The sequence below is a fragment of the Pyxicephalus adspersus genome, chromosome 9, assembly GCF_032062135.1.
Source record: "Pyxicephalus adspersus chromosome 9, UCB_Pads_2.0, whole genome shotgun sequence".
Lineage (NCBI taxonomy): Eukaryota > Metazoa > Chordata > Amphibia > Anura > Pyxicephalidae > Pyxicephalus > Pyxicephalus adspersus.
In genome coordinates this window covers 8781635-8806097 of record NC_092866.1, presented here as the reverse complement: position 1 = coordinate 8806097, position 24463 = coordinate 8781635, and the positions used below count along the sequence as shown (strand labels likewise).

General features: G+C 40.0%; 1 protein-coding gene across 1 annotated transcript; it reads right to left on the bottom strand.

The window, feature by feature from the left end:
• Nucleotides 1–2151: 2151 nt before the first annotated feature.
• On the bottom strand, nt 2152–15704 carry FA2H (fatty acid 2-hydroxylase). Its single transcript, XM_072422709.1, has 7 exons — nt 15696–15704; nt 14950–15039; nt 9974–10116; nt 4379–4485; nt 3654–3826; nt 3012–3264; nt 2152–2698 (listed from the first exon to the last, which is right to left on the bottom strand). The coding sequence occupies exons 1-7, from the start codon at nt 15702–15704 to the stop codon at nt 2622–2624; spliced, it is 852 nt and encodes a 283-aa protein (XP_072278810.1). The 3' UTR covers nt 2152–2621.
• Nucleotides 15705–24463: the final 8759 nt, after the last annotated feature.

Genomic DNA, 24463 nt, shown 5'->3' with positions numbered 1-24463 from the left:
ATCCCTATTCTTCCCCCTACACATGCGGCTTCCACATTTACTATATCCCTATTCTTCCTCCTATCCCTGTAGCATCCACATTTACTATATCCCTATTCTTCCTCCTATACGTGTAGCATCCACATTTACTATATCCCTATTCTTCCTCCTATACGTGTGTAGCATCCACATTTACTATATCCCTATTCTTCCTCCTATACGTGTAGCATCCACATTTACTATATCCCTATTCTTCCTCCTATACGTGCAGCTTCCCCATTTCCTATATCCCTATTCTTCCCCCTACACATGCGGCTTCCACATTTACTATATCCCTATTCTTCATCCTACACATGCGGCTTCCCCATTTACTCTATCCCTATTCTTCATCCTACACATGTGGCTTCCCTTTTTACTAAACCCCTTTTCTTCATCCTGCATGTGTAGCTTCCACATTAACTATATCTCAATTCTTCCTCCTACATGTGCGGCTTCCTCATTTACTTTATCCCTATTCTCCAACCTACACATTTGGCTTCCACATTTACTATATCCTTATTCTTCACCCTACATGTGTGGCTTCCACATTTACTATAACCCTATTCTTCACCCTACATGTGTGGCTTCCACATTTTCTATATCCCTATTCTTCATCCTGCACATGTGGCTTTCCCATTTGCTCTATCCCTATTCTTCCTCCTACACATGTGGCCTACCCATTTACTATATCACTATTCTTCATGCTGCACTTGTGACTTCCACATTTACTCTATCCCTATTCTCCATCCTACACTAGTGGCTTCCACATTTACTATAACCCTTTTCTTCATCCTACACTTGTGGCTTCCACATTTACTATATCCATATTCTTCATCCTGCGCATGTGGCTTCCCCATTTACTATACCCCTATTCTTCCTCCTACACGTGTGACTTCCACATTTACTATATCCCTATTCTTCACCCTTCACATGTGGCTTCCACATCTACTATATCCCTATTCTTCATCCTACACGAGTGGCTTCCACATTTACTATATCCCTATTCTTCATCCTACACGTGTGGCTTCCATATTTACTATATCCCTATTCATCATCCTACGTAGACATGTGGCTTCTACATTTGCTATATCCCTATTCTTCATCCTGCACATGTGGCTTCCACAGTTACTATATCCCTATTCTTCATCCTGCACATGTGGCTTCCACATTTACTATAACCCTTTTCTTCATTCTACACTTCTGGCTTCCACATTTACTATATCCCTATTCTTCCTCCTACATGTGTGGCTTCCACATCTACTATATCCCTATTCTTCCTCCTACATGTGTGGCTTCCACATCTACTATATCCCTATTCTTTATTCTTCCTCCTACATGTGTGGCTTCCACATCTACTATATCCCTATTCTTCCTCCTACATGTGTGGCTTCCACATCTACTATATCCCTATTCTTTCTCCTACACGAGTGGCTTCCACATTTACTATATCCCTATTCTTCATCCAACACGTGTGGCTTCCACATTTACTATATCCCTATTCTTCCTCCTACACGTGGCTTCCACATTTACTATATCCCTATTCTTCATCCTACACATGTGGCTTCCACATTTACTATATCCCTATTCTTCATCCTACACACATGGCTTTCATATTTACTATATCTTCCTTCTACACATGTGGCTTCCACACTTACTCTGTCCCTATTCTTCATCCTACACACGTAGCTTTCACATTTACCCAATCTCCATTCTTCATCCTACATGTGTGGCTTCCACATTTACCCTATCCCTATTTTTCATCCTGCCTGACAACTTGCACCCTGGAAAGTATTAGCAATTTACTAATTTACTTATCTTGCTGTTCTCTGTATTTGTTATAGGTTAATGTCTCAAAGTACCAAAGACAGACAGCATTTGCAGAGGCAGAGCTCAGCAATGGGATTTCCAACAACACGTGAATAAATGTAACAATCTCAGTATTGTCCCTAGAATTTTTTTTAAAATGGGTGGGAAAAAGCTGTAAGTGGGTGTAACTTCTGTATTGTGATCCATCTTTCAGTAACCACCCAAGAACAGTTGGGTGGTTACTCAAAAGTTCCGGGTGGTGTGCCCAGGTAAAAGGTGCCGGAGAGAACATTGAATCTATATAGTGAAATAACTCAGAAAAGCCAGTTTTGTAAAAATAAGAGAAAAAAGTTAGTTTTTATTTCCAGGCATTTGTACATATTATGGATTTACATTGAGCGCTTCATACATCTGGTTAACCTTTTTTATATATCTGTCAGTGCCATTTTTGGTCATTTAAAAAAAAGAAGTCCATTCTTGGTCACATGCTCCTCTCTCTCTTCTCCACCCCCCCTCCCCTCCCCCCGCAGTGCGTCATTAGAGGCCACCTCCAGAAGACGCTGCGGGCTCGGTAACGTACAGCCTCCTCCGCCCCCAGATTTGGTTTACACTTAAATAAATAATTAATTCCTGCCGAGACATATCCGTGGGATCAATGGAAAAAAAATGGCAAAGAGAAAACAAAAAAACAATAATTAAAAAAATACACAGAATAATGAAATAGGATGTTTCTCCTCCCCCCTCATCTCAGCAGGTTATCCTAGTCGACAACAGTGATTCTCCGTAGCGTGTGGTTCCTAGTAATCCGTAATGGCATCTTCGGGGATCAGGGTATTAAACGGACGGTCCCAGAGGGTGCTAGTGATGCCAAATCCTATAAAAATTAAAGTCAAAGTGAATAAAATTAGACTGTAGGGTCATTACTAGCTGTTTATTACCCCCAGGAAGAAGAACTGCCAGCCCTAGGGGTCATTCAGGTGAATAAACATGTGTTAGTAGGAGAAGTGATGACCTCATTGGTCTGTTGCTGATCCTTTTCTATCCAATCAACAAACTGGCATTTATGAGCAGAGGGTTATATATAATCAAAATGCATATTAAATCAGAAAAATATCCCATAACTATTAACAGAACTTTAAACTGCAGGTGTCCCATTATATTAGCATCCATTAGCATCCAAAACATACCTGATTTTTGATGCTCAAAGTGATGGCGGACATGGTAAGACTTGAGCCAGGCGAGGTAGCTGCCCTTCGTTGGTGACCCGTAATGTAGATAGTAATGCATCATATCATAAACTACATATCCAAACAGGCCTCCCACAAAAAGGGAAAGACCCAGTACAGGAGGAAGAACTAATTGCAAGATAATGTAGAGCGGTACAATGACGAAGGACGCTGGGACAGGTGGAAACACCAATCGTGAGCTGTCAAAAGGAGCCTGGAAAGGTGAATAAAAATACTGGTTAGGACAAGATGATGGCAGTACAACTAACCAACTATAGCTGCCAATGAAGAAAAACTGCACTTGCGAATTCTAGAGATACAAATTAGTTAAATCACTCCAAATTCTGCTCGTAGTGAGTTCCCAGCTCCACCTACTTCCATTGTGTGTGGCAAGGGGTTCGTGATCCACCTCCACAGTGTATCAAGGGATTACACTTTTTATCACATAAAAATGCAGCAAGAGCAGTGAGCTTTCAGAACCTCAGGTGGGATGATCTAAACTTAAGTGTACTAGGGACAGTTGGAGTGTCCATGCATAGCTTATTATCAGCTTTGTTCCTTCAAAACTTATGGAAGCCAAGGCGACACCTCCACCATTCTCACCTTATGGTGCTGTCCATGCAGCATAAAGTGCAGGGTGATGAGAAAGTAGTTGCTGGCTGGGGGGTTCATGTGAAATATATATCTGTGAATTCCATATTCCATCAGGGTCCAGACTAACATGCCAATGAGGAAGAGGGGGAAGAAGCAGAACACAGGGACTGGGACAGAGTAATCTGAAACAAAGAGCAATGAAAATGGACATTAGCATCTGACTCTATTGAATGAGATATTAAACAAAACACTGGACTCAATTAAACAGGAACAGAAAAAAGAACATACTACATTGCAGCTAAATTCTTGTTCATTTGTACCCTGCACGCTCCCCTTCTAGACACTGCAGGTTACAGTGGGAGGGTTTTTAGCAGTAGAGGCAGTGCCATCAATATGGAAAGAAGTGTGTGGGGCTAGGTGTGGCCGGCTGCTAATTTAAAAGCTACATATACAATATAAATAACCAACACACTTCGGAAGTTGTGTTAGGCCCCTTCATCAGGGCTCAAGTAAATTATGATTCCATGAACTTTTATCCTGGGTTAACAGATTCTATGCCAATGCATCCTTTTTCACCAGGATCCCTCCTTAAGCCTCCCATGTTGCATTGTAACTTAATTTTAGACTTCAGGATGCAACTAATAATGCAGGGTTTTCTTAACACAATGATTTGCACAATTGGGATCCTTAAAAAAAAAAAAAAAACAAGCGTCAAAAAGTTAAAACCTTCATACCTTTTGTGAATGATGCAAAGAGTCTGGTATCCCCCCGGGAAAGTTCTGTGAGACAATACCATGTTAAATATAGGACAACTGGTGCCCACACTGCCAACACTATGTACCTGGAGAAAAGTAAATCAGGAATAAGTGTGATTATTTATAAAACATAAAAAAAAACTAAAAAGTTATAATCTAACAAATGTCAAAACAAATAACACAGATACAGAAAGAATGGGATTGCATTCTGATTGGTTGGTGCATAGAGTTAGCTTTAGTGGTTACTGTAGGGGCAGAAAAGTAAGCAAGCAAAGCCATACATTAGTTGTCATGCAACAAGCCCATATACTAAACTTAGGCTTCAAACTCTGCCCACTTGCTGAGACCATTAGGTTCCACTTCCAATAATCCTACCACTATGTAAAGTTACATTGCTCTACCAGCTGCCGTGCTGGACAAAATTAAATTAGTAGTTTCCGTGGAATGACTGTAAAAGAAGTCAGTTGTGTTTCAACTCTGCCATCTTTGTTTTAATTATCTTCCATTCTCATAATTATTTACCATGGCTAATGAAGTAAGACAGTATGTGATTTGTATATTGTCACCTACATTATAAAATTATAATTGAGTATGATCCAGGTTATCCTAATCCCTCCCCCTTTCTGTTTTCTAGTATTTGCACGCTAGGTACTGACCAAAAATACCAAAGACTGCATGCCTGGTTTGAATTTTTAATTTAAAGCCTAGATGCAGCTAATTGTATATATATATGTCCAGTAAGGACTTCCCCCCTAGGTTCGGTTTTCCAGGCCCTTTTGTATCAATATATATGGATAGGAAGGTTTATTCTGCCCAAGAAGATTCAGAAATTAAGAGAGGGGATAGTTGGCAATCATTCCAATGTCAGAAACCCTTCCTTGGGCAGAATAAGTCTTCCTCTCGAAATATATACATAGACAGATGCTTACAAAGGCCACATAGTGATCCTGAGACTTCTAAAGGGTTGTGAAAGTTCCCCTTAAATAATCCTTCACCCAGATACTAACATAAAGGTGTGTGAACAGTGTTAGACAATAAAAAGTACCACTTAAACTATAAACTGTCTGTGTTTGATAAACTAAGCACCAATGTAGACCCACAGTAAACTGAAGTGTTCTGTTGCAGGCCCAACCACAGTCACTCTACCATTCAAGTATATGTTGGGAACTATTGTGTGCGCACAACTGTAGTGGAACTTGATGCAATTCCCAAAAAGTTGCTTTGGGACAAGTGGTTGTTTTTTAAAGAACCACACCAAAGCCACAACTATGTGCAAATGTTTTACTTGCTGTGTGATTTGCTGTGCAGGTCATACCTAAAGGCTAAGGTACTTGGCCATATGATCTCTGCCCCTTTCATACCTGTGGTGGAAAACCACATGACTGACTAATCCCAGCACACAGCAGTGGTTAGAAGAGGACCTAAGTGTAGGAAAAAACAACCCTAATGTACCTGAAGGAAACCATGCTTCAGCTTTCCTTTGGAGCAGTCAACGAGTTTAAAGGCATTTGGTTACTTCATCTTTGGTAACAGGATGGATCAGGTAGTCAAAACTCTAATCTTCTCCTTTAATAGGGATAATATGTGTGTGTGTGGCCTGAACTAAAGGAACATTGGGCCTGATTTATAGGCTCTCCAAGGCTGGAGAGGAAACACTTTGATCAGTGAACCTGTGTGATCCAGCAAACCTGCTATCAAATACCAAATGACTTAAGAAATCCATTTCAGGTTTGCTGGATCACCGAGCTTTACTGATGAAAATGTATCCTCTCCAGCCTTGAAGAGCTTTATTAAATCAGACTCATTAGGTCTGTAAAGGTTCTGATTCATCCAGGTATAGCTAGTAGTAGTAATTATATTCAAGTAGACTTTTTATCCAACAGCAACTTCTTGGGTTCTGATGAATGTCGTTGACATACCCAGTATTTGTATCCACATAGGCTGAGTCACCTTAGCTCAATGCATTGATTGCATCATGACAGATATTGTATGTCCAAGAACATGATAAGCAGTGTGAATGCTTGTGAAAGCATCATGTTCTAATAACATAACGATAGTTGAGTTAAATTACTGTGTTAACTGTTGCCAAAATGCCAGGGTAGAGAGATGTTGATATGGCATTGTAAGGGCCCCCCTAAACTATGCACCACACGGTCCTTGAAAGAATATCCCTATTCCTATGTTTTTGGAAAACCGACTTCTGCCATGACACATTCTAAGTGGATTAATTAGAGTTTGAATTGGAAAGCCTTACTGATGTTCTAGTACCGAAAAAACATTACTGATGTTCAAGTGCCAAGGAAGCTGCTTGAAAAGCTGTTACTAATGTCCTAGAACCAAAGAAGGTGCTTGGAAAGCTGTTATTGGTGTTCTTAAACCAAAGAAACTCTTGGGAAAGCCATTACTGGTGTTCTAGAAACAAATAGGCTCATTGGAAAGCCATCACTGGTGTTCTGTAAAAAAATAAGCTCCTTACAATGCCATTATTGATGTTCCAGAAACAAATGAGCTCATTGGAAAGCCATTATTGGTGTTCTAGAAACAAATGCACTCATTGGAAAGCCATTATTGGTGTCCTAGAAACAAAGAAGCTCCTTGGGAAGCCATTATTGATGTTCTAGAAACAAAGAAGCTCCTTGGAAAGCCATTACTGATGTTCAAGAAACAAAGAAGCTCCTTGGAAAGCCATCACTGATTTTCTCGAAACAACAAAACTCCTTGCAAAGCCATTACTGATATCCTAGAACAGGGGTGGGCAAACTTGTTGGCTTGGGGGCCACAATGAGTTTTACAATTTGACAAATGGGCCAGGCCAGTATCAGATAAATGGAGAGTGTTTGTATGACCTTATATGAACTACGTGCAGAAGCTGTTAACTAAAAGTAAAAGAAAACATACAATCAAATTGCATTCCATTTCAATGGGATAAATGATGTTGGTCACCCCTTTTAGCCATTGACAAATATTTAATGGGCGGGATTGAAAAGCCCATGGGGCCGTATTTGGCCCAAAGGGCTGTAGTTTGCCCATGCCTGTCCTAAAAACAAATAAGCTCATTGGAAAGCCATTACTGATGTTTGGAAACTGAAGAACCTCCTTAGAAAGTCAGTACTCGTGTTCTAGAACAAGAAAGCCATTACTGATGTTCAAGAGCCAATGAAGCTTCTTGGAAAACTGTTACCGATGTTCTTGTAACAAAGAAGCTTTTTGGAAAGCAAATACTGATATTCTAGAACTGAAAACACAGCTTTGAAGGCCATTACTGATGTTATAGAGCCAACGAAGCTGCTTGGAAAGACATCAATACGCTTTCATCATTACAGTCCAACTGAATGTGCCCAACTACTACAAGATATCCTAGAAATGTAGGAAGGTCTATTACTCTCTTTATGAACAACAAAAGGGCAGCTTTATGTTAACATCTGAGTAAAGGTCTGCTTTCATGTTTACTCAGGCTAGAAGTAATCGTTTGAAGATTGCCTTTACAACCAATTTAGCACACAGGTAACTAGTAACTCGGCAAATCTGAATTACTGGTTGCCAGGAGTGTATTATCCTTAGGCATACTGTAAACATTATGAATCCAGTTTCTTTTGCACTGTTAACAGGCATTGACTTATCAAGTCGGCTTTTGTTGACATAGACACAAAGATTTGTGAGCCACAAAAAACAAACACTATTCCTTAGTGTACACACGTTTCTTGGTTTCCTATTTATCTTGGATACTACAACAAAGAGATCCTCTGCCATAACACCTCATTCTTGTTCTTGTCTATCTTAGGTGTTCCTAACTATACTTGTTGCACTCTGGGTTCCTCCAGAGGTTGCTAAGGGTCCCTTGAGCAATAAACAAATTGTGACTCTTGGGGTATTGTAGATGACCCCAATGATCTTTTTGGCGGTCTGTAGGGGTGACATTCTTCCCAGGTCCAGTAGTGTAAGAAGCATTCTTGCCACTGACCACCACACTAATACACTCTGAGCTGCAGAAAATATTATAGAAGGGGTTCCCTAAGACCTGAAAGTTATTACAAGTGTTCCCCATGTTTAAGGTTGAGAAACACTGCCCTATAATATCAAATAAATATAAAACTGAGCAATAATGGTGTGAGATCCTCATAATAAGCACAGCAGGAAACTCTCTGAGGTCTCACCAACAGAGGCAGAAGGAGTCGTCAATGGGTCAAAAATTACCTCTCCAGCATTTACTAAAAACTCATACATCACGTTGGGTGGACCGATCATTCATCTAAGGATTAGAAGCCTCAGCAGAAATGACATCTCCACCAGTAATAATTGTGGAGTGAATCACTCAAGGAATAATTATGCATACTATGGGATTAAATAAGTGAATTTTTACCCTCTGACTATCATCATAATCAGCCAACTTTTTTTTTTGCCATCTTCTGGATAAACCGGTTAATAGAGTAATTTCATTACAACAGAACAAAGTTTCACTTGAATGTTAGCTCCTGCAGTTGCATATACAGTATGTTTTCTTTGATCCCATATTCAGCTGCGGTGAGCTGGAACAAGACCCCTGTGTAAGCTCCAAATCAATCACAGAGCTTGCAGGGCTGATGTCTCACGTCTCACCTTCAAGTCACAAAAATTGGCCCATTTGCCAAGCTTCAGAGCAGACTTGGAGTAAGTGACAAAATCTCCCACCTGGGTATTGGGTACTTCTCTTGGCTGCAAGGAGCACAAGAACCGGCATACCGGTACTGGTATACTGGTATACAGGGGGGAACCTGGCTATACTTATTTTGAGGAAGAACCTATTGCTTTGCCCTTCAAAGCAAAAATTAACTTGCTTTACTTCCTACTAAGCTTTCAAAAACCCACCCCATGAAGCCGATCTGTAAAATCTCGCCCAGCCCACTTCCTTGCGGCTCACTTGCTGTAGTTCCCGAGCAGACAGCATGCTTCTCTGTTCACATCCTCTGCAACAAATATTTTTTACTCTCAATATCTTTTTTGTATATCTTTACGTTGATTTATTTTAAAACTGTACATCAAGACTCATAGCAGCTCTGCTCATGCCTATACAGAAGTTGGTGCTCAGAATATAAAAACAAGCTACGACTTTGGAGCAAGCAGCTTGGGTTAATGCATTTCACCTTAAAGGGTGGCGGAATGGGTTACCAAAATTTTAGTAAGAGATACTGATATACTTGATGCAACAATCCAATAGTTTGGGGACGGGATAATTCATTTCAGCTTAAGGGGTGGAGGAATGGGTTACCAAAATTTTAGTAAGAGGTACTATTACGCTTCAAGCAACAATCCAACTGCCGAAAGGTCTCTTTTCCAATTTTCATATATAGGAATCAAATATCAATGGTTTGTGTCCACAATGCAAGCATCATTACTTTAATATTCTGCTACCATTTAGTCACAAAATCCTTAAGCTGCATTTATCTGTTTTTATCAACCCCCCACCCTCAGTCTCTCTTGAAATTTATAATGCAGTGTGATGAGTAACGAATGAATAGTGAGAATGCAGGTAGCAGAATGTGTTATGGAGTTCTAAATTGGATTGCAGTAATTATTTCTTTTATGTGAAACTCTTACCAAGAAGTTTTGGAACACCACTCTACGAAGTCTGAGTGGAAGAGTCGTATTGGCCGGTCGACAGGTTGATGCACCCACTCGTCATACTTTTCCCGTAGGTGACCCACTTGCCACAGCAGAGGCTTCTCCCAGTCTACCAAGTCCTTAAATCAAAAAGAGAGAAATCAAATTTACAGAATATAAAATAGGGGCAATATATAGGAAAATCAAATTTCACTCATTCAATGGCAATCACATAAAATCAAATCAGTTGATGTGTTTACAGCACATTGCTTGATATCCTATTATAGGTTATTAAAAGGTCAGTCCACCCATTAGTGGGTTGTAGATGCCAGAAAGGTAAGCCATGTACAAACATCAGATTTATGAGGCTGGGAATGATCTTTCATAATTCTTTCTATTGACGAGAATGAATGAGCACCCCACACACAGCAATGTTCTGCTCCATGGAAAGGGGGGAAGATGAAAATGAGTAATTGGCACCCCACTGTGATCTCCTCCATTTGAAAGCGTAGAGGTCATCCCCACTCAGTCGTTGCACTCAAAACAACTTTAGGGGATTGCCATACACATGCTACATTTTTGGCTGAGCCAACCATGACTGTTTGCCTCAAGTGGCAACTATCCTACATGTGTACGTAGCTTTAAACTATGTGAAAGCCTCTTCTGTCTCTCAGGGCTTCTCTTTTTGAGATCTCTGCGCTAAGCTATTGGGTCTGCACAGCTGCCGTAGCAAATATGAGAGATTCCAACCATCCCTATTTGATTATTTTGTTTATTATATAATAAAGAGAATGTAGAGTGGAACGAAGGGGCTGAAAAGACTCAAAAGTCAATAGAAACATGAAAATCAGAGGTGGACAGGACGAGAATTAGGAATTGTGTCAGAGAGACTTGTTGGAGTAGCCAAGGGGCTCCAACTAAAATATCCCTTTTAGGGACTTTGTTGATGGACATTGGGCTGGTATCAATGGAACAGTTTGGGACTATTCCAAGGTCTGTCTACGATTCATTGACAGGTGCATTTGATTTGCAGTTGACTGCCTTCCAACTTTCATTTGACCTACATCAAGTGTCTTTCACATCCCTAAAGAATTATTATTATTATTACACAGTATTTATATAGCACCATCATATTACGCAGCGCTGTCCATAGTGATGACACAAACTGTCCCTCAAAGGGGCTCACAATTTATTTATTATCACCCTATCATTTGTCAATAATGTAGTCTAAGGTCATTTTTCGGGGGGGGAAAGCCAATTAACCTAACTGCATGTTTATGGAATGTGGGAGGAAACCCACACAGACATGGGGAGAACCTACAAACTCCATTATAACGTGTGGTTACATGGTGTACCATGCAGAAAAAAACTCCTCAAAACTTAAATGATATAAAAGAATTGTTTTGATGCAGTTACATTTATGAATGAGTATGTAAGCAAATATGATTTATATTTTCATGTTGTTAAAGTGAACTTATGAGGATGGACACAGCAATTGCTGACCTGGTACATTCCATTGCAGGAAAAGTGTTTGCTTCTGCATGTGTTTTGCATATTAGTAATTCATTGGTAATGAAGTTGGATCAGGATAACAGCCCATGAGCCTGCACCATTATGGCAGGTCAGTAATGGCGGCTCCCACATTTCTATCTCCACATAAGCATACCATAGTCTTTTATATCCTGGGCTTTCGTACACCACAGCTCTAAAGACTGACAGCCGTACCCTGCACTAGAGCAATATATTGCCTATATAGACTAATGACTGGAAAACTGAGAGAGGAACCCTTGTACCCTAGTTTGAAAGATATATCTTATCATTCCACCTGCTTTATCACTGACATGAAACTGAACCTTAGACTCACTAATAGCCATCTGTTCAAGTCATGCAGTCTTAACCCCTTCCAACCACAAATGCAGAATGTTTGTTTTTAATTATTCCAATCAGGTAACATTGCCTGCAACTTATGGACAAAATATTGTGGTCACATGACCGCTGCACCTGCCAAGTATGACAAGTATGTTACCGACCTACATGATGGGTATGTGGACCCACCTTAAAATTAAAAAAAGTGTTCTGAGTGTAGAGTACTGTCAATGATATGAAGACATTTGAGTGAGTTTGGTTGGGCTTTCAACCTTGTGTCTTCAGATTTTTGTTAAAGCATGACTGCCCCTCTGCGTTAAGCCAGATTCATGCACAAAGCTGTATCTACAATAGAGGAAAAGAGGTTCTGGGCCCCATAACCAACAGGGCCCCCCAAGGCCTCTTTATTATGGGTCATTCCAGCCAGAACTCCAAAAATACTTCCATCAAGCCGTATAGCAAAGATGGTAAGCTCCTCGGGGCAAGGTCCTCTTGTCCTTCTGTGTCACTGTCTGTAACTGTCTGTCATTTGCTACCCCTATTTATTGTACAGCGCTGCGTAATATGTTGGCGCTATATGAATCCTGTTTAATAATGTCCCTCACCTTCTTCCTATTATTTAGTCAGACCTCTAGGTCCCAAAATCCCCCTGCCTGGCCCACTCACTACCCAGTCCATAGGGCTTCATGCTTCTATGACCGGTATTGGTCTTGACGAACAAGGATCGCAGGGAAGCCAATATACCAAATGGGAAAAGGAAAGTTGTGTGCCCACTGATTAAAAACTGAGCACTGCCAAAGACATGGCTGAATAAGGGACATGTAGGGCTCACCAAATGCAATCTTTTTTTGCACTGGACCCCTATTTGTCCTAATACAGGTATGGTTTGATTAGGTTTGGTTCATAATGCCGTGACCTCAACCCTATTGAAAACTTTTGAGACCAATAGGAATTCTGATTGTGAGCCAGGTCCTTCCATCCAACGTCAGCATCTGATCTCAAAAACTTCTACAAATATATTTTTAAAAATTGTATAAAGTCCTCTTGAAAGAATTGAGACAAAGGCGATGGTTTGGTAAAGTCATGCCAAACAAATGCAAAGATGTGGTGGTAAGGTGTCCACAAACATTTAGTAATAAGGTGTAGATATATTTTGGATAATACTACCTTGATGCTTATAATTCTACTTTGATGGAGGACCCTACATGGATGTTCCATGGGGCTCAGTATTATAGGCTGTGTTTCTTTGGGGGGAGATTTTTTTAAATTCCAGTGTGAAGGACACAACGGAAAATACAAAAAAATCCAAAGTGAGAGGACAAGCCTCCTCTTAAAGTTGTTTTGGGGACAAATGTCCTTATTGAAAGATCTCTTCTTGACTTTTTGACCAATTGTCAAAGTAAGATTCCTTCTGGTTTCATATTGCGTCTCCAGAACAAAAAATTAGTAGGTACAAACAACCATTAAAACCTGACACGGGTTCTAAACTTTCTTTGTTTGTCCATACATGGAGGGGGAGAATATTTTTATAGTACCATATTCCATATATTCTCTTTTTTTCCAAAGTTGATATTCATGGGACTTTTAGGGTAACGTTTACAAATTACATATTAAAATATAACAATTTGATTCATTACAAATAAAAATAATTTACACCAATTAAAAACACAGATCATCATCAAGATACATTTGAATGCCTATTTCAGTCCTTAACGCGTTTCGCCATCAGGCTTCTACAGAAGGACATTCCAAGAAGTCATACAGACTTTCCAAATTAATTTTTGCAAGGCAGTATACATCAACACCCAATTTTTGCTCAAAGTTCCAAGTCATCATTAAATCCAAGAATTCTTTTTATTAGCTTCATTGACACCTTTTTTGCACCTACCATGTTTCTTAATTTAATTTCAAGTAGGGTGCAAATTCTCATTTTGCTAGAAATGCCAATCACTATATGATGTGTATGAAGATACGGTCACAGGAAAGTGGTCACCAGAAAACAGTTTTGGTCAACGTTCCACTTTATTTTTTTGGGCAGTGATGAGGGCTCGTCAGGGGGCCAAAAACTGAACATGTGAGTAAGATTTTTTTCCTGACAGCCTGGAAAATGTGACTCCCTCAAAGTTTGTCCTGAGTATAGGTGATCCTGTAATGGTTGATATATCCTAATATATTGACATCAGGGCTATTTTAAGCAATGAGGAATTTTGCTCAATTCCACCTAAAGAAGCCGTTCACCAGGACATTTGGAATGAATGGAGCTTGGATTTTATGTATGTATAAAGGCTCATGGAGAAGAAGATATGAATGTCATTGGGGTCATTTACTAAAGTAATAAAGGCTGTACACATAGCAAAGTGAATTATCCCCTTGCAAGATATATTTTACTTGGATTAGTAAATGAGATAAGGCTCTGCTGACTTTTGCCATCCAGTCAACCAGTACAAGGACAAATCTTTTCTTTCACTGCACATGCTTGGGTCTTCTTTACAACATGAATTTTTCACTGCATTTACCAAGCTAAGATAATTATCCTTTGGCTTGTGAACAGCCTAAATCCCCTTATTCCATCAGTATGATCTTAAAAACACCAATGTTTAGTGTGCTTACAGGTTTGAGAAAAGAAGTCCAATTAGTTCAAAGTCAAGCTTTAGAATGTACCTGGTCCTAACTTAACATTTTAACCCACCTACTTTTTTGCCTTTATAGTGTCCCAAAAATGCTATGCAAATGCCAGCTTTATAAAAGTTAATATTTGCATTGCATTGCATTTGCACTCTTCCAAGTGCCTGGCAAGGCATTGTAGGGGTTCAGTGGAAAAAGCAGGTGTAACCTATACTTTATTTAGGTTTTTAATGGGGGTTCCAGTTGAAAGGGCGGGGAAAGGCAGAGCGTGAATCAATGAGTCAGCTGATTTACATCTATGATGTTACTTTACTCAGTTACTAACAACAAAATAAAATTACAGGTTCTCTTGTATCTTTATTGTGGCTGAAATGCCAGACGAGGTTCCAATCCTCCCCCACTCTTTCCTCTTTGAAAGGAACTTGTTCTGATGTACACAATTTAGAAAAATGTGTAAAGGTTAACTTTGCATATTATCTTACCTTTGCTGGATCGAATGTTTTGAACTGAACTCCGGACGTAGAACTATGGCTGTCTGTGGACGTGTGCTGCTTCACTCGCTCCCTTAAGTTCTGCAAAAATATAACAATTATCAATATAAGCAGAGGGCAATAAAACTGGAATATCTACCTGGCTAAATGACCCACACAGAGCTGATAATGAAAACAATTCACAAAAGAGGTAATTTTCAGATTTTGTTTTATAGCAAATGGATTAACTTAATATTACACCAAAGACAAGAGAAGTGGAATTGTGCTGTACTCATATATACAAATAGACAGAGTCTAAGAATTACCCAAGCATACAAGAAAAGAGAAGTGGTACTGTGGACCAATCACATGTATATGTAAAAGGAATATATAGAAATACACCCTGTGTACATTACATAGTTCTGTACAGAGCCCATATATACATAATAAGAACAGATTATTACACTTTTATTATTACACAGTATTTATATAGCGCCATCATTTTATGCAGCGCTGTACAAAGTCCATAGTCATGTCACTAACTGTCCCTCAAAGGAGCTCACAAACCACTGAGCCACCGTGCTGCAGATATTGGGAATCACACCCGGGGTACAGGACAAGAGAAGTTGTACTGTGCAGAGCCCATACATACAGAATAAGAAGAGACTGAGAAATACACCCGGGGTACAGGACAAGAGAAGTGGTACTGTGTAGAGTCCATATATACAGAATAAGAACAGATACAGAGAATTACGTACCAGGAACATAGGGCAAAAGAAGTGCCACGTTGCAAAATTCATACATAGTTGAACAGGTACTGAGCATTACACCCATCCACATGACCATTTACAGGTTTAGTTTGAGTTAGTTATGGCGTTAAAAGGGGTAAACTCAAGTTCCTGACCAAAGCAACTGGATAAAGTTTGCATCATAATGGACCCCAAGTTTTGTACCTTCAGGGGCAGCTTAATGAGTGAGTAAATGATATGGGAGCACAGGAAGAGCATGCAAGTGTTGCTTTCTTAACCATTTTCACATATATTTAAAGCGGGCCACAAACAGGCCAGATTTTGGTAAACAGGGTCATTTACCTAATATTTGTAAAACGTTCTTTACTTCAATAATTGCTATTTATTGAAAAAAAATGTGAATCTGAAGACCGGAGTTGAGGACCCCTTGCTTTAAAATAAAGACTCAGGGGAGGTTGGTGAAAGTATATTGTGAATTTACATATGACGTATGATCATTGATGATCATTCAGCTTTAAACCTCAATACCTAAAAAAAACAGTAAAGCTCGTCCTAAATGGCCGACCCCAACAATAGCCTAAGCCCCTTCTATGCACCCAACACTAGCATGCTAATTGATTCCAATTGGTTCATGGTAAAAGCTAATGCTCTGTAACAAAGATGATTTCTGATTGGTCGGTGTATTTTGCACATCATCAATACTGCTTGGCCAGCCTTACTAACTAAAGCTAAAAAATGCACAGTGAAGAATTTACACAAAGGCCATGCCTGTGTGAAATTCTTTGTCTGTCAGGGGCGGCACGAGCCAGGAAAGCATAATGTCACTGCGGACAGATACGGCATTGTTTGGTGGCCATACGCTCAGCACATTCACACTTGTTCCATACAGGAACTCACTGTATCACCCGGCACACTTGTACCATCCAGATCAGAAGAACATCAATCTCCTTTGTACAGCTTCCTCCTCTTCTTACAATTATTTTTTATATGAGCTTTTTTTCTTAAGGGCAGCACAGCCGCCAGTACCTAGAATTGAATTCTTGGGTTTGGTTCTTAGCAGGCACATTGCATGCATGGAGTTTGTATGTAGAATGCAAGCTCCTCTGTTGCAGTAAATGGCGTGACTTGTTCTATGTACCTTGAAATGTATTGTATCTAAGTTATTTTCCTTTTCAAAGTACACGACATGTAGAGCCGTCACCACCACACCTACACTATATAGCCAAACCTCCCCAATTAATTGAGATTAGGGGTTTCCACTGAAGGGTACAGTTAACATTACATCATACATAGGAATTTTGGACTAGGCCCTTCTTCATTCCACCATGACTGTGCCCATGTATACAAAGCCAGCTCCAAAAAAACATGGTTCTATGAGTTTGTGGTTGAGAACAATGAGTGATCTGCACATAACCCCGACCTCAATCCTATTGAACACCATTGGAATGAGTTGGATTGCCATTAATGATGCAATCAGTACCTGATTTCACAAATGCTCTTTTGGCTGCATGGACCCAAATTCCCACAATTACACACAAAAATCTAGTGGAAAGCCTTCCCAAAAGAATGAAGGCTGTTATGGCTACATAAAGGAGGAGGGGGCATCTCTGTATAAAAGCCCATGGTTTTGAAATGGGACGTCCAACAAGTTGCTATGGTTAGATATAACCAAATAGAATTTTTTTTCTCTTTGAGATTTATCTTTCATTTTTTTAATTGTATTGCTGTAAATCCTAAGTAACATATTAGTAGGCACATGAGGGACAACAATCAAAGCATGATTTTTTTAATGATAATGAACAAAGTTAAAACCCTTGTCAGGCTTTCTGATTCTTCATTGTCACCAGGAAAGTGATGGAAAAATCCAACATTTTCCTCTCTCTCCAACATTTTCTCTCTCTTTTGTGTCACCAGGAGGGAACGTGAAGGGGAATCTCTTCAACTTGACAAGGACTTCAACTATTTCATAATCCATCAAAACCTTAAAAAAATAAGTAGGAGACCAATGTTGGCATTGGTGGCTCTGATGAAGAAGACCTTGGCACAGCTGATCCAATAGTTTCTGTAAAATGCTGCAGTGTCTATCTATGACTATATAGCAAGTTAGGAAGTAGAGAAAGTATGAAATTTCATTTTTTAGCAATCAAAGAAACATCGCTTATGAATAAGAAGTTCCATTAAAGGGTCAATACACCAAAAGGTAGTATTTTTTTTTACCATAATTCCAACCCGTTGCTGTCCACCTCACAGTTTTTGGTGTTCCTAGCTTTTCCTTTTACGCTACCCATTAAATAAAATAAGTACAGGGTCCTTAAGGATGGTGGAGGGGTCTAACAATGGCCACAGAAGGTGTTCCACCTTGGGAGAAGATCTAAATGACAAAGAAGTGACTTGTGCTTTCACTACCCGTCGTCTACTAAAGAGTTCTTTTCCCATCCCATTGCTGTGACTTGCACCGCACGCACAGTTTGCCCAATGAAATGGCATTTGCACTGTGGCAATCTTACACACTAGCTTATCAATAAATAAATATTTAGAATGTTACGTATGACCTTCACCATCCGCTGGTTATCTGCTGGGTTTCAATTATTTTTTGCCAGCTTAATACATATCTGAATCAGGAACAAAGGTGTAATATATTGCAGCTTACCAGTCCTTAGATGTGATGGTTGCATTTGTTTTCTTTTGTTTTCATTATACTATCCATGGAGGATCAGCCTTGTCACACTGGAGAGGCAGTGTGTTAGGACTACATAACCCCTCCCTTACTTTCTCATTTAGGGTCACTGCACATAGACGGGCAACAATGTCCACCAAGGCCAGGGAGTATTACAGAACACCAAATGTAGAAAGAGGGGCTGTATTTTGTGTACTTTTGAACAAAATGCTTTTAATGATATATTTAGCGGACCAAACGGAAGCAAATATCAGAATTTCATTGTTAGAATATAGATTGTTACATTTATTTTCGGGTAGGGAACTGCAAGCCCGATCATGCACAGCAACAGGCTCACTCATAATGAGCTTCCTGAGCATTAGGAGGACACCCAGGCTACATTTACAGAATGAACTTACAGAATACCATTAGCATTTAAATGCCTCTTTTAAAAAGAACCTCTTGAACTTAAGCATGGTGTATACAAGGATGGTTGATGTATTCTGTGGTTCTCAAAATGGGACAGTTGAGAGACATAGCCCAACACAACTGCATCTAGAGAGGATGACTTATTAAAGGTCTCCAAGACTGGAGAAGATAGTCTATTATATGCAAACCCGGGTAATCCATCAAATCTGAAAAGGATTTTCCTAAAACTAGATCCATTCCAGGTTTGCTAGTTCACAAGGTTCTTCCATGATAATCTGTCTTCTCCAGTCTTGGAGATCTTTAATCAATCAGGCCCAATGGGTCACTGGCCCACCTGCCCTTATGCACATCACTACCTTGTATTCCTTCTTCTATGCAGCCCATTTCTCCCTTCCATATTGTTACGGAGCAGGTGCTCCCCCAAAAGCCAGATTTCAACTTTCACCGAGCTTGTGGCAATTAAGCCAAAATAAAAAGTGATGATACATCTTACAATGAAGCATAATGGAACAAAAGGCTGTTTCACGTCTTCGCCTCCTGTAAGAGTCAGCACAAGATTCTGCTTTGTGCCTATTGCATTTATTGTGTCTTCATTCTGAACATTCATGGGATTCCATCACCCACCTCCCCTCCCTCCATAGTTGCTGCGCACAGGGCAGTACACACAAGCGCTTACACAGCCTCCACCTAAACACCGACCCACTTACATTCACTTCTCATAGTTCTATGCAACGTGGGGTTTAAGATGTCATGTTTGCACTACGCTGACCATCAGCTTTACTCCTATGGACCAGCTAGTTTGGAAATGTGACTTATTCTCACTGTGAGTCAAAGAGAACCTGTCTAAACTAGGACTTTCCTAGAGCTTCCATCAGCTGATCTGTTTCATTCTCAGAATAGGACTTCATAATCTAGTCTCGGTTCCTGAAACTGAAAACAGGAGCTGATAGGCAGTCAAATGATTTCCCAAACCATGCTAACCGACAAGACATAGATTATATAGCCCTGGTCACTGCTGACTGCTTGATGCATCATTAATCACTGTGCTCCTGGAATAACTAGGAAACTCTTTAAGAAGTCATCATTCTGAAGATGTGAACCCCAAAGTATTACCATGGAGGGGCTAGGCTACTTAAACATGGTGCAGGACAGTTCAAAGCAGGATCAACCCCCGGACCCTTCAAATAATTAACTTTATAGTTAACAAGGAAACTGAACTTTCGGTGCTTTTGTTGTAACCCATATTGATATTGCCTAATGATTGCTTTTTATTGGCTAAACTACAAATCTCTTTATTTGATACAGCAAAAAGATAGGCATTTAAAAATATTGCAAAATGGTAGCTGGGGTTGGGGTAAGATTAGGCAGATGGTAAGATTGTAATGTGCATTTTGCTTCATGCCTAGGAATGGAACGCTACACGATATGAAAAATCTTGCCCATGGCCACTTACATGGAACAGATAGAGGTGGTAGTAAGCGGTTAAGTGCCACTTGCTACCTTCCACTGTGAAATGGCCGGTTTATTGAGACCCAAAAGAGTGGTTGGAGCTCCTGAAGAGCTGCTGTTCCCAGCGCCTGTCCGAACTAAACTACAGGTTAATCACAGATACACTTCCGTGTAATTTCACAAACAGTGTTGTCGCCCTTTGCAAAAGGCAGATATTAAAATGTAGCTAAAAAGGTCACAAGGGAAGTGTGGCGATTTGGAGATTTTTGCTTAAAATCATCCTATACCACAGTATTGAATAAAATCCTACACACACAAACATGTCCATGAAATTTTCATTCCTCGACAGACGTTTCTATCTATAGCGTGCCTTGTATACACTCTGCTGCCTATTGTCCTCTGTTACTTGAAGCTCGAATTGCCTTTTAGCAAGGTTACTAGCAACAAAAATCACTCCTTGTAATCAATACCTCAAGTACCATTGTTAGGGAGCTCCTTAAAGAGAACCTGTCAAAACAAGTCTTACTAGGAACGACAAAGACACCTCCATTAAAGATAGAATCTGCATAGGAAAGGCAGCAAGGTGAGTATGGGTGTGTTTAGGAATTCCTCTCATCCCAATAGGTAAGTATCGGGGTTCTCAGGTCACCAGATACAGGCAAAAGATAGCGGATAAACTTGTCCTGCAGCAATTCCAAACCTGGGCAGGTAGACAACCTTTATGAAAAGGTTTTATGAGATTTTTAATCATATGTGTTGTAACCATTTCCCCAATTCTGCTTCTATTGTAGAACATGATGATGATGCTTCATCCCCCAACATCACAATGTCGTTACCCTGGAGAAAGAAGATGGACAACCCCCCATCAGAGTCCCACGTTCAGCAGTGGCATTATCTTTCTCTAAAGCCCCATACAGACTCCATTGGAGACGTGAGAATTCGCGTGATCCTTTCCAATGTACACACAGTGCTGTTCCGTTCTATAGAGAGGGGTGGTGGAAGGATGACCGAGCAGCACCCCATTTTGCTCTCATTTCTGGAAAAACACAGCAGTTATCCCTGATCGGTCAACAATCCAAACCAGGAGACCATTGTACACATGTTGTAAACGGTTGTGGCCCTCACGGGTGAAAATCTATGTGGACCCACCAACAACCATCTGACGGTGGTTTGGGTGATGACTACAGGGAAAGGGATGAAGATTTGATGCTTGTCTTCCCCCAAAACTATTGCCCAGGACATAAGGATAAGGAAGACATTATGTCTACAAAAAATCCGGAAACAGTATTTGTTTTTTTTACTAAATTGATTTTTTTATTGCATGAATTATTTATTATGACTTTACATTCTTTTCCAGTTTATTTTACATCTCCTTGGACTTCATTATCAAATTCTACTAAAGTGTGCCTTTAAAAACCTGGATACAGCTGAACCCAGATAAGTTTATCAAGAGCTTGAAAGGTCAAGGGCTTTACACCAGGTTCCTGATCTCCAAGGTGATTTCCAACACCCTTATCGTGTATGACCGATTGTATTCTACCATGTAGTGCATGTCACTACGTTATCTTCATTACTTATGTATGGAAGGGAGGCAGAGACAGAAACACGATCCATTCCAAGGACTTCATAGAAGAAGGACCTATATGTTCAGAGCCAAGGAATTCCCCAGAACCTTGGAGCACCAGAAGACTATTTCTAGTGTCCATCAATTGGACAACTCATGCCTGGACCCTATAGACAAGATTTTGATACAATAATGGGTACATAGATAACGTTAACTTGATTACTGTTTCCCTGGTTCCTCCTTACCCCCTCATCAATATAACGATGTTAATAATCCAACTCTTTCTGTTTTATTTCTCACCTTATTGCAAACCAACAGACATTATATTTAGGTTTCTGGTATTGCAATGGAGGAAGATCATGATTGGTGTTATGGGTTAGCAAGGTGCAGTGCAAAGGTCCCTGAAAACAGGAAACCTTCAAATGTGATGATGAGCCTCCATGATTGAAAGAACTGAATTCCAATCAATGAAGGGGATGGGTCAGGGATGCTCAAGCTGGTGAGGAACAGACCAAATGGAGCTGAATGTCCTCTAGTTAAGAAAATGAGGCAGTCTCTGACTTGTAACAGCTTCTAATGCACATTGTGGGAAGCTCACAGAGTTCAGTGAAATCCGAATAAGCAATTTCAGTCCAGGAGAGAAGCCGGTACAACTGTGCAATACTGGAGGGAAAGTTGTGGTCAAATTTAAAGCAACCCAAGAAGTCAACTAATTGGAAGACGTTAATTACTACACCTGGCACCAATGATCTTTCCGAGTCTCTTGATCATTTCTGCATTATTTACATTTTCTCTCTTTTTTGCATAAATTACTGTTGCTAAACAGAATTGTCAAGATTGCATTCTGCAGAGACATGGACCTCGCCTTACCTGGCTTCCAATGTAATAAGAAATCACCCCTGCGAAATCCAACACTTCCAAGAGTGGATTCCTGGGGCCTGATTTATTAAAGCTCTCCAAGGCTGGAGAGAATACACTTTCACCAGTGAAGCTAGGTGATTAAGCAAACCTGTAATGGATTTCTTCAATGTCATTTGCTATTTGCTAGCAAATGCTTTGAATCCTGGAGCAGATCCACCCCAGGTTTGTTGGATCCCCCAGCTTCACTTGTGAAAGTGTATTCTCTCCAGCCTTGGAGAGCTTTAATAAATCCGGGCCCTGGTCTCCAGCTGTGGTCCCTGTGTCCCTACTGTATCCTACAGTGATGTAGATTTTGGGGGAGAAACCACAGGGGCAGGGGAGTCAACAATCTAGAGGAGTTACTAGGAACGTCCTGTGCAATGAGCAATTTGTACCCTTCAGGACACTTTAGGTGCCACGAATGATCTTTTTGGTAAGGGTGGCATTCTTCCCACTACCCAGCAATGTAATAAAAATTCTTCCCACTGACCACCATACTAATGTACTGTGAGCTGTAAATATAGTAATTATGGCTGGGGTTCTCTGAAGACTTGAAAGTTTTTCAACGGTTCCCTCATGTTAAAAAGTCAAGAAAAGCTGCTCTAGAACATTACATTTTGCAGGATCTGTAGTGGATGCTATTCTGAAAAATAAAAGGCCAAATCCTATGGAACCCTAATTTTACTTTTGAAAAAAGTCAAGGAAAGGCAAAACCCCTGTTTTAGGATATCATAGCTGTCAGTGTTAACGTTAATCATTGTCAAAAGAAAACCCCTGATGTGCTCTGTAACAATAACGTAACCTTTTGTGTAATTGGCTGCTTTAAGCCAAATATATGGAAGTGTCATACACCTGCAAGTCAGCTTCAACCACTCGGGAGCCAACAGGAAAAGCAAAAAGAACTGCAAGTAACTGCCAGAAATGAAGCAATTTACCACCCAAAAGTTTGTCTGACCTTTGGAATTTGACCCATTCTGAAGTCAAAACCAGGCAATAAAATGGCAGCTTTAGAGTTTATCAAAAGATAACATTAATGCAGAATCAAAAGATGAATAAAAACCACTAAAATCGCAACAAATAGATAAAAAAAGTTTGGATTTTTCCACTACATTCAAAACATTCCTTATGATTATGATATAAATGTTTCAACTTCTGTCATTACCAAACATTTGATTATACTTTGATCTTGATTTATGTTTGATTGCATCACAACTAGCAAATAGATTTAAAATATAGATTTCACAATCATAATGCCACATGTATGGCCAGATTAAAGGGTACCAAGAACAATAATGTAATACATTGCAGTTTTCATGGAAGGTGTGGCTGTTTCTTTTTCTTAGTAAATGTTTTTTGCAGGTATGGAGAATCCAGAATTGCTGTGTTCTTATAATTTCTGTGTGATAAAACCCTAAAGCTAGAACACCCAAACCTAAATAGTGCAGAATGCAATATAGAGTGGTATGTAAAATAAAAAACATGTATTATTTTAATATTGTGCTGTAGGTATAGGTACCCTTGGATGGTAAGACTGCTTTGGCCACAACAGAAAGTCAAAGTCACCATAGCCATGGGTTACCATCTATATAGACCTATGGCACTATCCTGGGGCTGTACTCCATGATGAATGACCAATTAGGAATGACTTCTATGGAGGAGAGCACAGCGGGGTGCCACGTGCTCACTCGTTCTGCTCCCTCCCCTTTCCATTTCCCTTAACAGCATTGGGTGCACAGAGCTCGTTCATTCACCTGTTACCAGAAATAATCACGAATGATC

Bases quoted from the DNA above. Each gene is read 5' to 3' on its own strand.
- FA2H (XM_072422709.1), bottom strand. The intron at 10,117-14,949 runs GTAAGATAATAT...TTTTGATTTAAG, and splicing joins AAACATTCGATCCAGCAAAG to GACTTGGTAGACTGGGAGAA. The intron at 3,827-4,378 runs GTATGAAGGTTT...TCTTTGTTTCAG, and splicing joins CTTTGCATCATTCACAAAAG to ATTACTCTGTCCCAGTCCCT.